General features: G+C 48.2%; 1 protein-coding gene across 3 annotated transcripts in view; it reads left to right on the forward strand.

Annotated features, from left to right (window-relative positions):
* IQSEC3 (IQ motif and Sec7 domain ArfGEF 3) overlaps positions 1–13,646 on the forward strand; it is a 100,879-nt gene that overhangs the window by 66,768 nt on the left and 20,465 nt on the right. For all 3 annotated transcript variants that reach the window (XM_032207691.1, XM_032207693.1, XM_032207692.1), the window contains 2 exons: positions 1,499–2,592; positions 6,789–6,950. In XM_032207691.1, the coding sequence (XP_032063582.1) occupies positions 1,499–2,592; positions 6,789–6,950 (1,256 nt within the window). The remainder of the gene's footprint in view (positions 1–1,498; positions 2,593–6,788; positions 6,951–13,646) is intronic.

Raw genomic sequence — 13,646 nt, forward strand, 5'->3', positions numbered from 1 at the left:
TGATTTTATCTGCAACTTACATAGTGTTATAAAAAAAAAAAAGAAGAAGAAGGAAGCAGATGACATGACATGACTCTGAGAGCTGGGCTCATGTCTCACTCTGGCTGTGACTACAAAAGTAGTTTGCACTTTACCTCAGATCTTCTGTGAGCTCAGTCCTTCTTCACCCTGTGAATACTGGGCCAGCAAGGCATAGCTTGAGGGGCAGCAGTGTGTATCTGTGTATAGGGATACTCTTCACACGAACAATGTAGTGAATCCTCTGTTAATTCAGGACAGAGTTTGCCAGTATCTCAGTCCTGCTCTTCTCCTTTTACACTCTTTTCTACATGTGCACAACCATATGTACACTACAGTCTGCACCTGTGCCCTGCCCTATGAAGTGTAGACAATGTAGAGTTCAACTAATAGTTCAGACAAAGCCTCAGTGAAGTTAATTTGAATTCGTCCTTCTTTTTTCTCCAATTTCATCATCCACCATCATCTTCATACTGCCACCCATGTCCACTGTCAGTCACTCCTTTGGAACCAAGACAGCAAACATTTTCCTATAGTATGTTAGTGAAGGCCCAGCAGAAAAATAAGAGTGAAGGCATTCCCAGGAAGTACAAATACTAGACTATGAAAGAAAAATGGCCATATATACTTGCTTTTTGAAGCCTGTTCAGATGCCACTTAGCTGTATGTATGTGTATTTACATGTGCATATGTTATTACCAGCTCTGGAAGGAGTAAATCCTCCTACCAGTTGTTCTTAGTATCATGTCTCAACATTTAAAATCAGAACTTCTTACCTTTCAAAACCGAGAGTGTTTCTGTTCTTGTGTTGTTTCCATTTCACTTCTGGTTAACACTTAAAAAAGTCAGAGATCAGAAAGGAAGACACGCTGGGATTTAGAGGGCCTTCTAAAAGAAACAGAACAAACCCAACTTCCACTGACTTCTGTGGAAGTTGAAGGTTCTTGCTAGCTGCTATGATCAAGCCAACATTTTCTGCTTTTAGAAATCATCTATTCTTTCCTTTTTTCTGAATGGGTTCTCCTTTCTTCTGGGAGTATTTTCAAAGGTGACTAAGGATGGGAGGAGCATAGTAGCACTCTGAGACAAGGGATGCTTGACATTGACGGAGCACTGTTGAGCAGGAAGACACGTTGCTGGAATAGTGTATTTGAAGTGATGAGCCTGCCCTAAAGACCATCAGAAGTGGGAATGCAAAGGAAGGGCACTGCCAGGCTCTAGCTCATATAGGTAGTGCTCTAGGAGGGGACATCATCATGGTACAGCTGTAAGAAAGTTCACAATGCTGATGCTTGAAACAGCCATGTCTAAACAGAGGCCTTCTGTTGATATCAAGGGCAGAGCAATGTAGGAAAAGGCTAGTTCAATACTAGAAGTTCCTCTGACAGTCATTACAGACAAATCAGTGTAGCAAGTGGGGTCATGGAAATCCATCACAAGTCAACTAACAAAAAACCTCTCTTCTTTGTGTGTCTTTCAGATCGAAATGCTAGAGCACAAATACGGAGGTCACCTGGTGTCTCGCAGGGCAGCCTGCACCATCCAAACTGCTTTCCGGCAATACCAGCTCAGCAAGAACTTTGAGAAGATCCGCAACTCACTGCTGGAGAGCCGCATGCCACGCCGCATATCCCTGAGGAAAGTCCGGGTCCAGAACTCCGAGAGCTTCTCTGCTGAGAAAGCCCTAGTAGAAGGGTACAACTTTGTGGGCATCCCGTTGGTGAGGTCCCCATCTTTGCCAGCCACAATCAGCGGGGCGCTGACTGAGCTGGAGGACTCCTTCACGGAACAAGTTCAGTCCCTGGCCAAGTCTATTGATGATGCCCTTAGCACTTGGAGCTTGAAGACCATGTGCTCGCTACAAGATGGAGGCTCATACCAGATAAGAGAGACCTTCAGCGCCAGCTCAATGCAGCCAAACCAAGACTTAGAAGCTGAGCTGCAGGACAAGGAGAAAGAGGAAGGGCTCCTGCCAGATACCCTGCCTAAGAGCAGCAGCACTCTCATGATGGCTTTTCGAGATGTCACGGTCCAGATTGACAACAAGAATATCTCTGTCTCATCGTCTACCTCGGTGTCCATGGCAAACTGCCTCAGCAGCAATGCCCAGGCTGGGCTCTCTCAAGCCACCAAGGCTGAAGAAAGCCCAGGAGAAGGGGAGGGAGAAACCAGTGAACCACAGGCTGCCCCAGAGAGCTTACCTGAGTCCAGAACTCTCCAGAACAGCCACACTTTCACCGAGGTGAATGTCAACACTAATGGCACAGGAGACAGCAGTGCAGAACCTGGGCAGATGGCAGTGCAGAAGCTCCAGCTCGATGCTAACAACGAGACAGGGCAAAGCAAAGGCTCCGAGTCTGAGAATGCAGACAACTCAGAACAGCTGAGCAGCAGTAGCACCTCCACTTCAGCAAAATCAGCTTCTGAGGTGTCCTCAAAAGAAGCACTGCAAGCCATGATCCTCAGCCTCCCACGGTACCATTGTGAGAACCCAGCTAGCTGCAAGTCCCCCACGCTTTCCACAGACACCATGAGGAAGCGCCTCTACCGCATTGGGCTGAATCTCTTCAATATGTAAGTGACTCTTCATCTTTTGTGTTTCCCAGACTACTTCATGCTTCACAAGAATAGATGATGGCAGGCTCTTGGGCTAGGTCTGTCTCTGGGGAAGTTCTTTCATATTCAAGGGCATGGACCTCTCAGCATCCAATGCAGACCACATGGTGGCTGCCCAGTAGCTTTTTCCCTAAATTTTCCCCAGTGCTGTTCCGATCTTCTGCCTGACAAGGGAACAAGCCCAGTGCTCCATGCTGTCCTGAATTCAGAACCTTGTGTTGCTGTCCATTGGCATCCTACATTCAGTTGCTTCAGTTACTGTCCATTTGGCATCCTGCTCCATTCTGTTGCAAAGCCACAAGCATAGCTGTGGATGTAAAACCAGCCTCGGTTTCTTAAAATGGGGCATTTCCAAGGAAAAAGAAAGAGCTGATCTTAATGATTCCAGTATGAATGCTCTGGCTGTTGTTTTCTTTCTGATATTTGGGTGGATTTTTTTCACCTGACAGACCAGGTTTAGTCATCTCAGTCTCTCACACATCTGAGTCTGATACCCTATGAAAAGGCTGTAGGTGTGAAAGCAAAAGCAGAGCAGCTCAAAGAGTATATTCAGAAGAGGTGAACTCGAAGGGTTACACATAACCTATTGTAGATTGGCAGAAAGCAGCTGAACTCCAATAAGGAGCTTTAGATTTGCACTTTGTCTTTCAATGAGACATTTCTCATCAAACCAAGCCATGAGAAATAGTGTTTTTTTGCCCCATCATCACACCCTTATCTCATGCTGTCTTCGTTTCCATTTGAGTCCCCTGAGGAAGGTGCTGGGAATGTAACACATACATACAGGCAAAATGTTTTATCATGCAGTACCATGGGCCTTTTTGTCAGAGCAAGGACAGAGGTTTACACAGTTACAGACAAAAGTTTTGTACAGACAAGAAGCAATAAAGGGATTAAATATGTGTAGGATGGAGGCTGTGGACTCCAGGAGGAAGGAATCTGGATGAGAGGGCTGGACACAGAGCACATAACAGAGCTGAAATGCTGTAAGGACAGACTTGGGTCTTATAGAGAGCTCAGGAGAATACTGAGGAGAACATTTTACTAGCTCTGAGATTAGGTTGTGAACAGGTGGGTTCACGTGTATATATCAAAGTCAGGCTCTGGCCGTGCACAGATTTGCCTAAACAATGCAGGCAGGCTGGAATGAGAGGAGGTAGGCACTGGGGACAGATGGGGGCTGATTATGATAGAGATATTTCCAGCCCCACACAGATGTTGTAGTGTTTGTGTTGGAATAGGAGTCCTTCTGGAGGTGGACATGGGGCTCAAATCTCTGCAAACTATGTGTTTCAGTATTTTCAGCCATGCTTGGCAGGAGTTCCTGCATCCAATGTGCTTTTCTTTGGTTCCTGCAGAGCTGACACGAGCACTGATGTGATGATAAAACAGGAGTGAAAATGTCTTTTCCCAGCCACTCCTCCTCCCGAAGCCTGCCTGGCACACATTCATGTGACAGATTAGCAACACCAGGTCATTTGGGGAAGCGGCTTTGCTGTCCTCCTTCATTCAGCGACCTGAGTTCACTGCATGTTGCAGGCCCCTGTGGGATGAAAGACTGAATAACACTGCAGAGCTACAAAACACAACTTTCTGGCCAGGCCTCCCCTGCTGCCTTGAAACTAGCTGCTGAAATAACGTGCCAGTAACCTGTGAGGCTCAGTTATCCTGACAAAACGTCGGAGGGTAGGGAGAAAGGGTGGAAAACTAAGGGACACATGGCTCCCCTTGTGACACTATAGTCCACCCCAATCCCTCTGCCACAGTCCCGGCCTCACACAGTGTTTCCTGTGAGCAGCGCTCTGTTTCGGAGCAGGCCCCTGAGAGCCTGCACTGCTATGGCACTTTCCCTGTGCCCCCTCCACAGCGAGGGGGTGGATTCCCTGGGAGGGAGAGTGCCTCGTTATGCAGCACTGCTGCAGTAACTCAGCGTGTGTGGGCAGCTGGCTGCGTGGGCAGAGGGAAAGCCAGCAGGACGTGAGGAATCCCGCAGCATTGGCTGGCCGCGCTTAACACCCCTGCAACACGAAGGGAAATGGCAAGGAGCTCAGGAGGGGGGGAAATGAAGCTATTTGCTTCACATCTGGTAAAAGGCACATGCTGCAGTGTGTGAGATACATCTGCAGGTGTTTAGTTGCAGAGGTGCTGTATCACTATCAGGATTTTGTGGGGAACAGCTTGAATTTGGGGAATGGCTGATGTAAGGCTGCTGTTAGTGAAAGATTTGTATGTTCATGTATATTTGAGTTACACTCTGGGGAGTGCAGGAGGGCTGTCAGAGCTGGCCTGCTTTATCCTACATCCTCTTGCTATGTGTGTGCCATCCCTTCTGAAATCTTCATATCTATGCCAGTATATGAGCTGCATTTTCCTAGCCACAGTCAGCTCCCGGTTCCTCTGGAATGAATCCAAAGTCAGTCCAGTGGCTTTGGAGTCACACTGGTGAAGCTGAGAACATCCTCTTGCCTTGAACACTATACTGATCCTTGCCAAACACTGAAGTATGCACTTGAAGGTCCATTTTATGAACCTGTGTTGCTGAGCTTGACTTCAACCATGTCCCTCTAACCCTTGCACTTAGCAGAAAACTTAGCCTGTGCTCTTCAGAGGTGAACCAGGAGATCTATATGACAATACAGAAGGGACACTGCTGCTTTTCCTTGAAGAAGGGCTGGGTTTTTCAACATTGGATCTTGCAGCTCTCCTGTTTGTAAATGTAATGGGCTGACTTGTTCTCCCAGACACTTCTCCTGAGGATGCCACACTCTGCAGGATATTATTTTTTTGTGACATTACAGAGTAAGCAGAACTATTTTAAGCCCAACTACTTTTTGTATAACCATGAAGCCCCTGTAGGGAGCAGGCCATTCTCCTGAGTGCTGATCCCCTTATAGCTAGACATATGTTGTTCACCCACATTCTTCACCACCTGACAGTGTCACAGTCTGTGCCTGCACATATCATGCATTCACGTGCTCGGAGATCTCATCCTATCCTTTCCTCACCCCAGGGAACTGCCTAAGCAAACTCAGTCCTTGAGCCTTGCCAAAGATCCTTGAATTTGGGTTAATGGTGGAAGTATGTCATCCTTTCTTCCATCTCATAAGGGTGCTACCCTCTTACCTCTCCCCACTCACCAGCTCAGAGAATGAAAAGAATGTGGAAATCCTCCAGGCATTGCACTAATTCCCCTCAGCCATAGTGCACCATGACTGAGGCCCTTCAGTGGGACAGACTGAGGTATAGGAAGAAACCCCCCTGCATGATGCACCCTTACACTCATTCCGGTGTGTGCTGTGGGACAGGCACCCCCATGGACTCACGGCCACTCCCAGGATGCATAGAAACATGTGTCCTTATAGGAGACATATGGAAAAAGACAAAATGTGTGGACACAACAGGCTCCTGGGAACATGTATGGTACAAAAGAAATCTGCATGTACAGGGGACACGCACACACATGGATGTGTGTACTGGTAGAGACATGCTACACCCTGAGAGGCAGGCACAGACACTGGCACTCCACCAAGCAGAAAAGCTCCCCCAGACAGGCAGGTGGGCCCACTCAGCACCCAGCCTGATCTGAGAGGGACACCCACAGCCAGTGAGGGAGAAAAGCCCTCAGTCTGAGAGCCGTGCACAGCTCTTTCCCAGCTCTGACAAGGCGTTCTCCAGGTGCATGCTTTCATCCACCTACACACGAGCACAGATTTCTGCCTGAGGGGGCAAATCAATAGAGAAGGGAAGAAAAACACAGATAAGGGTGGGGAAGACTAGAGGAAGAAATAATGCAAATATGAGCATGGGATTTCAAGTAAGGAAAGCAGAAAGTGTCACTCAACGCTGAGCAGTAAAAATGTATGAAAAAGAGAATGAATTTTTGTTACAGAAAATGTACCCTCCCCTTTGCTTATCCCCCTCTGTGTCTTGAACCTCGTTTGCCCATGGCAGCAATGCCTTCTAAGGCTTTCCTTCACCTTCATCTGCCCTACACAAGGTGCAACCCCAGCTTCCTTGAGACAGTAGCAAAGGGACTTGTGCCCAGATCTCATCCCTGGTCCCTGCACACCCTGAGGGCTGCAATGCTGTAAGTCATGAGATGATGCCTCAAAGGCGTTCTGCTAACTCACCATGTCCCTGTCCTTCCTTTTCAGAAACCCAGACAAAGGGATCCAGTTCCTGATCTCCCGAGGCTTCATCCCGGATACCCCGATAGGAGTGGCACACTTCCTGCTCCAGAGGAAGGGCCTCAGCCGCCAGATGATTGGGGAGTTCCTGGGCAACAGCAAGAAACAGTTCAACAGAGATGTCCTGGAGTAAGTGTGGAAGCCTCTTCCTCTCCTCCCTGCCCTATAAAGGAGTCGCCAGCCCACCTTGCCCCTGGCTGCACCATTCCCACTCCCTGTCTGGTGCCCCTCATTGCATTTCCAAGCAATGTGTTTGCCCCTTTGTATCAGCAAGTCTTTCATTTCAGTTTATCCTTCCCAGAGGGCCTGCCATCTGCTAGCAGTAGCTCAGCACCATCAGGGGTAAGACTAGTGATGCTGGGAGGTTTTGTGGCTGGGGAACTCTGTGACTGGAGTCTCACCCCATCCAGATAAAGCACCTCTGATACTTTCTGGGAAGTGCTGAGAGAGGCAGAGGATGAAGAACATTTATTCCTTGCTGTGAGTCCAGCAAGACAGCAAATGCTGGCTCTCTCGCTGTCCGGGTCTGCAGTGGGTGGGATTTTCCATTTTTCCAGCCACTCAATGGAGAAAATAAGCAAGGAGCTCATCCTGTTGGTGGTAATGAAGAGGCCTGCTACTAATGGTTTAGTCTGTAAGTCACTGGGCATTGGGGAACATTCCCATTCCAAACAAGATGCCAGGTTTCCTCCCTGCTTCTGTTCAGTGGCTGTCTTTTCTGGATTGTTCCCTTCAGTTCATTCACTGTGACCCTCTCCTGCTCACACAAGCCATGCATCTCTCAGCCTACACCTGAAGAGCCTACACTTGAAGACTTTTTCAAGCCTTGCAATCTGGGCTGCAAAATCCTGGAAGCACCTACGACCCATACATGCTACTTCAGTGCCTGCGTATTGCTCTGCCTTCCATGTTGCTAACTATTGCTAACTTGTCAGCCCCCTGCTGTGAGCATCACAGGAGAAGCATAGAAGCGTTGGGAAGAAAAGCATCTTAACCCATTTTTCTGAGCATTGTCCAAGATGACATGCTTTCTGCAGACAGCCCTGGGGAACCAAGATGAGCCTTCATTTGCTGCTTGGTCCTGATCTACTTCTTGCCATTCAGATGAGGGAGAAGGAGAAAGCACAGCTCTCTATATGATAAAAAGCACTGGTACACTGCCTCTGCCTAACCCTGTGAGCCACAGCAGTGATGGCAAGGGGAGTTTATGCTAGAGCGTGAGTGTGAGGGCTGCCATGCATGGTGATGTGATGTGTGTGGTCAGGGGGCAACAAGCTCATTCAGAGACCCATTTCTAGAGATGATGAGCACTCGGCTAAATCTTTCTTTCCTTAGGCAGTAGCACAGTTCTTACGGAGAGCTTCCTTTCCATTAGGCAGTCCTTTGTAGTATTCTCCCACTCTCCAAGATGTTAACTCCATCTCCCTTGAACTTGATGGTTCTCTTGAACAAGTCCAACAAAAACCCTAAATCCAACACACACACCACTTCTACTCCACAGAAAAATCATAGAATCATCATATGATCATAGAATGGTTTGAGTTGGAAGGGACTTTAAAGATCATCTAATTAAAACCCCTTGCCCTGGGCGGGGACACCTCCCACCAGACCAGGCTGCCCAAAGCCCCATCCAGCCTGGCCTTGAGCACCTCCAGGGATGGGGCAGCCACAGCTTCTCTGGGCAACCTGCTCCAGTGCCTCACCACCCTCATAGTAAAAAATTTCTTTCTAATATCTAATCTAAACCTACCCTCTTTTAGAGCCATTGCTCTATCACTACAATCCTTGATCAAGAGTCCCTCCCCAGCTTTCCTGTAGGCCCCCTTTAGGTACTGGAAGGCTTCTATAAGGTCTCCCTGGAGCCTTCTCTTTCCTAGGCTGAACTACACTAACTTCTTCAGCCTCTCTTCAAAGCAGAGGTGCTCCACTCCTTTTATTATTATCCTTGTGGCCCTCCTCTGGACTCACTCCAACAGTTCCGTGTCCTTATGTTGGGGGCCCAAGAGCTAAATGCAGTGCTCCATGTGGGGAGGATGCCAGTTCAGCAGCCAAATTTGGGCCCAAATTTCAAAATCCTTTCCTGCTGCAATTGCTGCTACCTATTGCTGCGGGTACCTCACCTTTGGTCCAGCCCTATTTTTAATATTCTGTATGGGTATTGATTTGGCCAGCAATGAGACACGTTTTCTCCAGTCTCATCGTGCTGAGAGCTACAATTAAAATTTGTTGCTTCTTTTTTTCCAGCAAGCAATGCATGGGCTTGCTTCCCCTGACAGATACTGTGCCGAAGTCCAAAGCCTGCCTTTACACAGACAGGGAGATCTTGCAATAGCAATGGCCTGGCATTTCTTTGTAGTCCTAAATTTGATCCCTGCAAATGATCATGTTCTTCCATTTCACATGTGACTACAGATGTGTCAGCAGCTCCTGTGAACAGATTCACAAAGGTTGTTGTCTGCCTCCCAGCCTCAATGCCCAGGTGCTGCTGCGTAGTTGCCTCTATTGTCTCTGGATGTTGCAGGAGAGCCATTTTAAACTGTGCCCCTACTCCATCATCCTCATTACTCACAGTTTCCACTGTGTCTCTCAGTATAGCATGCCAAATGTACTGTAAAGAACTGCACTTGCTGTCCTATTTACAGACGGAGAAAGCAAAGCTTAGAGGTAAGAAGTTGTTGAGGTTGTGTTTTTAAGCAACTGAGTCTGAATAGTCTGAATTCTGGGTTCAGACCTGTATCTGATCTCTCCAAGCAACAGATAATGTTCTTGCACTAACAATTCCTGCTGCCATACCCTCTTCACAATAAATTGCTGACTTGTCTTCCTTAAAGGCAAAGGTAAAAGTAGACAAAAAATATACACAGAATGTTCTACAACAGGAAGGGAAAAAAGACAGAAAGATTGCCAAACGCATTCTGCTAGTTGCATCTGTGCTGTTTGCAGTTACTTTTATTCTCTTGTGTATTAGTTTTGAGCTTGCAGATAGAAATGGCTGGTGGGTTTTGCAAGCAAATTTTCATCAGCTGCTTGTGAGAGCTGTCTGGGCAATGACTGCACACACAGTGGTGTAGCATTCATGGAAACAAGGCATTGCCAGTAGAAATCCTCATCCAGGATTATCACCCTGGACGTTTTTGCTGTCTTTGCAGGAGGAAGAAGAGGACTGGGAATGCTGTGCAGTGTGTTGGCATTTTCCAGTGCACTATAGCTCAAGGGCTAGTCACTATTTCTGAGCTGCTTGTGCGTGTGCATGAGGCAGCTCAAAGACATTCTGGCATTTTAGAACTGGCTAAGACCTAGTTTGGTTCTCATTTCACTGGTGTGAATAAAGAACAAGTCCCGTATCAGACTAGCTCAGGAGCACTGGCACAGGTTGGGAGAATGGAGTCGGCAATGTTTGTCTTGCAGTCCCCACATCTACCCACTTTATTAGGATGTGTGGTATTCCCCTGAGAGCATCTGGCAGTCAGGATAGCTCCTAATGTAGTTTCTGCACAACTTGCCCGATCCCACTCTCATTTTTGTGGTGCAAGTGACCCTTCTTCTGTCCCTTGGGCAGGAGAACAGGCACTGCTGGGCAGGCTCAAATGCACAGGCAGAATGGCCACTGGCAGGCTGTAGCCACTGGACAGGCACTAACCACCTGCAGGGAGCAAACCTGTGTGTAGGGGGACACATCTCTGCTCCTTCACATCCCAGGCCTGGCCCTGGAGCCTCTCTGACCCATCCTCTCCCCCCCCCGAAAGCAATTTCAATTATTGATGCCACTTGCTGTGTTAGTTTAGCTTTCGCTTGATGCAAAAACTTGTGTTAGAAATGTGTATTGTAAGCATTGTTTCTATTGCAGCCAGGTTGAATTAACTCAAGCGCATGAATAAATAATAGGACAGCTTTTAAAACATCTACAAAAGCCTCAGCCTCCCTTGTGCATATGGAGGCTGGGTAGAGCTGCCTGGGTTACAAACTCCAGACTCAGCTGTAAGTCCAGCCATTAGTCTCTGCTCTGCAAACTTATTTTGGCTTCCATGGGTATTGGAGCGGTGCTGGATGACAAACAAGACAACTGATCTCTGCTCCTGGAGTCAGGCAACCGAGCTCAGGAGTGCACAGTGGCATTTGGCACTGTGAAGATCCTGCCTAGCAAATGCAAAACTCCAGAGATGCATCAGGCTGGTTGCAAAGCTTCTGATGGGCATGGTGGGGGGTGAGTGGGGATAAACACAGTAAGAGGCTTAAGCCTTTTGGTATGCTGTTTTGGCTTCCCACACCTGCTGTCCAACCCCTAAACATCCTTAAATTGTGTTCTCCCTTTCATCCTCCTACTCTATCTTTCAAACTTTAATTGATTTTCTTGGAACCCAGAAAAGGTGTCTGGATAACTCACAGGTAATTATACACACTAACCAGAAGAACAAGGGAGAGCGTAGGGGATTTTCAAGAGTATCTAACTACAATTTTCCTTTGAAAACACTAAACTGCTCAATCTCCCTAAACTGTGGTTGTTTTTTTTTTTTTTTAGGGAGACGCAGTATGTAATATTCCCTTGCAGACAAGGCTTCAATCTTTACAAGCAGGATGTATCCTATTGTTACCTACCACCAAGTTCAGCGTCATCTCTCAGTTTATGAATTCCTTTAGTCAATGGAGAGACACAGGCCTCCCGAGTGCTGTTTTTCTCTTTGTGCTACTTTAGGCTGGACATCTAGCTTTAAATATTTTATGTAACAGGAGTAAATCCCATCTGTAACCAATTTTAAGCATCCAACCGCAGAAAGATCCACTTATGGTGGTCAAGCACCGCACAGCAAGATCCAGCCTCTGCTTGTGAGCACCTGCTTTCACAACCTGCCCTGCAGCCAGCTGTGAGGAGTCTCTGGGGACCTACCCCAGGGTTTCAGGATCTGTCAGCCCAGGGAATACGGCTGCAGAGAGGTAGCCTGGGCTGTTAGGGCACTGTTCTGGTACTGAGCAGTTTTTATCCAATCTGCCTGCCCAGTGTTGCGGGAAAATCATTTTGTTACTTTGAAAAAGTCAGGGCCAATGCATTAACGCTTTTTAAATGAGGCACATTATCTTCCTTATATCTTTTCTTTCTTTGTTTGTATTAGCTTCTCAGATGTCTTGTTTATTTCTTTTTGCACACTCTTCATTCTGTGTTTGTTCACCTTCATCCTTTCTTTCACCTTAGTTCATTCCTCCCCTACATGTTTCTGACTCAGGATTTTTTGCCATTTATCGTTCATTCATGAGCAAGGTAACACGAGTGATGCCATGAATGGAGTCGGCTGTGCTGGTGATGTTGGATGGTCTGTGCGCAGGTCGTGGCACTTGCAAGTGCAGAAGTGGCTGTCCTGGTGCATCCGCTGTCAGAGTGGAAAGGGGCAGGGGTTCAGGCAGAGGAGGCACTGTGCTGAATCGGGGCTGGTTGCTGTTAGACTCTGAGCTGCTGTTAGACACACTCTCCTTGCGGGTGAGCAGCTCTCGTGTCTGTCAAGCTGGTAGTGTCTTCTCCTTCTCTCCTGGGAAGTCAGGGAGAGAAAAACTGCTCTTAGGAGTGTAAATTCAGAGCTGGAAACCCAGCTAAGAGGCTGTCTTTTCAAAGAAGCGTTAGATTCCTCTGACTGGCAGAGTGAACTTGACAGGTAGGCCCAAACTAGCCTACCTTCCCCTCCTCACTAAGGATGTTACAGAGGATCAATAGGGGACTTGTGTTACAGGAGGGTTTGAGCAGCACAGTGCTGCCGCTTGTGCTGTGGAGCCGTAGATAACAATGCAATGGAAACAGAGAACAGAGGGAAGAACATGTTAGGCAGTTCTGACCTCCTGCTGCAAGCAGAGCCAAGGCACAGATCAGGCTTGTGAACAAGAGAAGCTTTCCCATGCCAAGCTGCCAGGGCTGAAGGTACAGCTTGAACCTGCTTGGCTGCCCAGGGAAATGCTGTTTTTTCCTTGCACAGAGGCTCGTAATGTCCCCTGGAGGGAGAGGTGAAAGATGGGCAGAACCCTCTCTGCACAGCCAACATTTCTGGAAACAGCTTTCCACTTCGGAAGACAGCTTTGGCCCAAGTCAGGGCATCAAGTTTTCACTTCGGCAGGTGTGGATGCTGAAGTAAGTAGCCATGTGGGCTACCAGCAGTCCTGGGAGGACAAGTTGGCACAGCAGCCCCAGAGGGGAGCATGCAATACGTGCAGCACAGCACATCCTACAGAGGGTGTGGGCCATGGGGTCCATTGCAGAGGCTGCTGTAGCACGAGGAGGGCAGGGAGAGGTGCTGCGTGGAGGGCAGGACTGGGACACCAGTCACTGTAGTCAGTGAGTCCCACTCACTTTTCTTACTGTGAGCCCCAGTTAACCCCTGCAGGGCAGCCTTCTCCCAGGGAGCTGACCTCTTCCTCTGCTGCTCACCCTAAGCTGGGTTTGTCTTCAGAAAGAGCAGAGGGGTGGGGATGCTGAGAAGAGGGACAGCTTTTATTAGTATCTTTGAGCCTCGTGGTTTTAAACTTTCCACCTGACTGCCTCCCCCTTTGCCCCCTCCCTGAGCATGGGCTGCAGGTTCAGCACGGACGCTTTTAGTTGCAGCCCGGCTCCTGCTGCATTGTCACCTGAGTGGAAAAGCTGGAAAATAGGTCATTACGCTTGGGCAAGCAGATCCCAGCCCCACATGATACAGCTGCTTCTTGCCTTCTCTAAATCCTTTTGCCGAAAGGCTTTTTTTTGCCGTGCTTAGCCCTGTGCTAAATCCTCACAGCCCCGATGCCACCGTGTCCACCCACTGCTGGGGGGACCCATGCCCTGCAGCCTCGGAGGCAGCACAGCCACCATGG

The sequence above is a fragment of the Aythya fuligula genome, chromosome 1 (genome assembly GCF_009819795.1).
Source record: "Aythya fuligula isolate bAytFul2 chromosome 1, bAytFul2.pri, whole genome shotgun sequence".
Classification (NCBI taxonomy): domain Eukaryota; kingdom Metazoa; phylum Chordata; class Aves; order Anseriformes; family Anatidae; genus Aythya; species Aythya fuligula.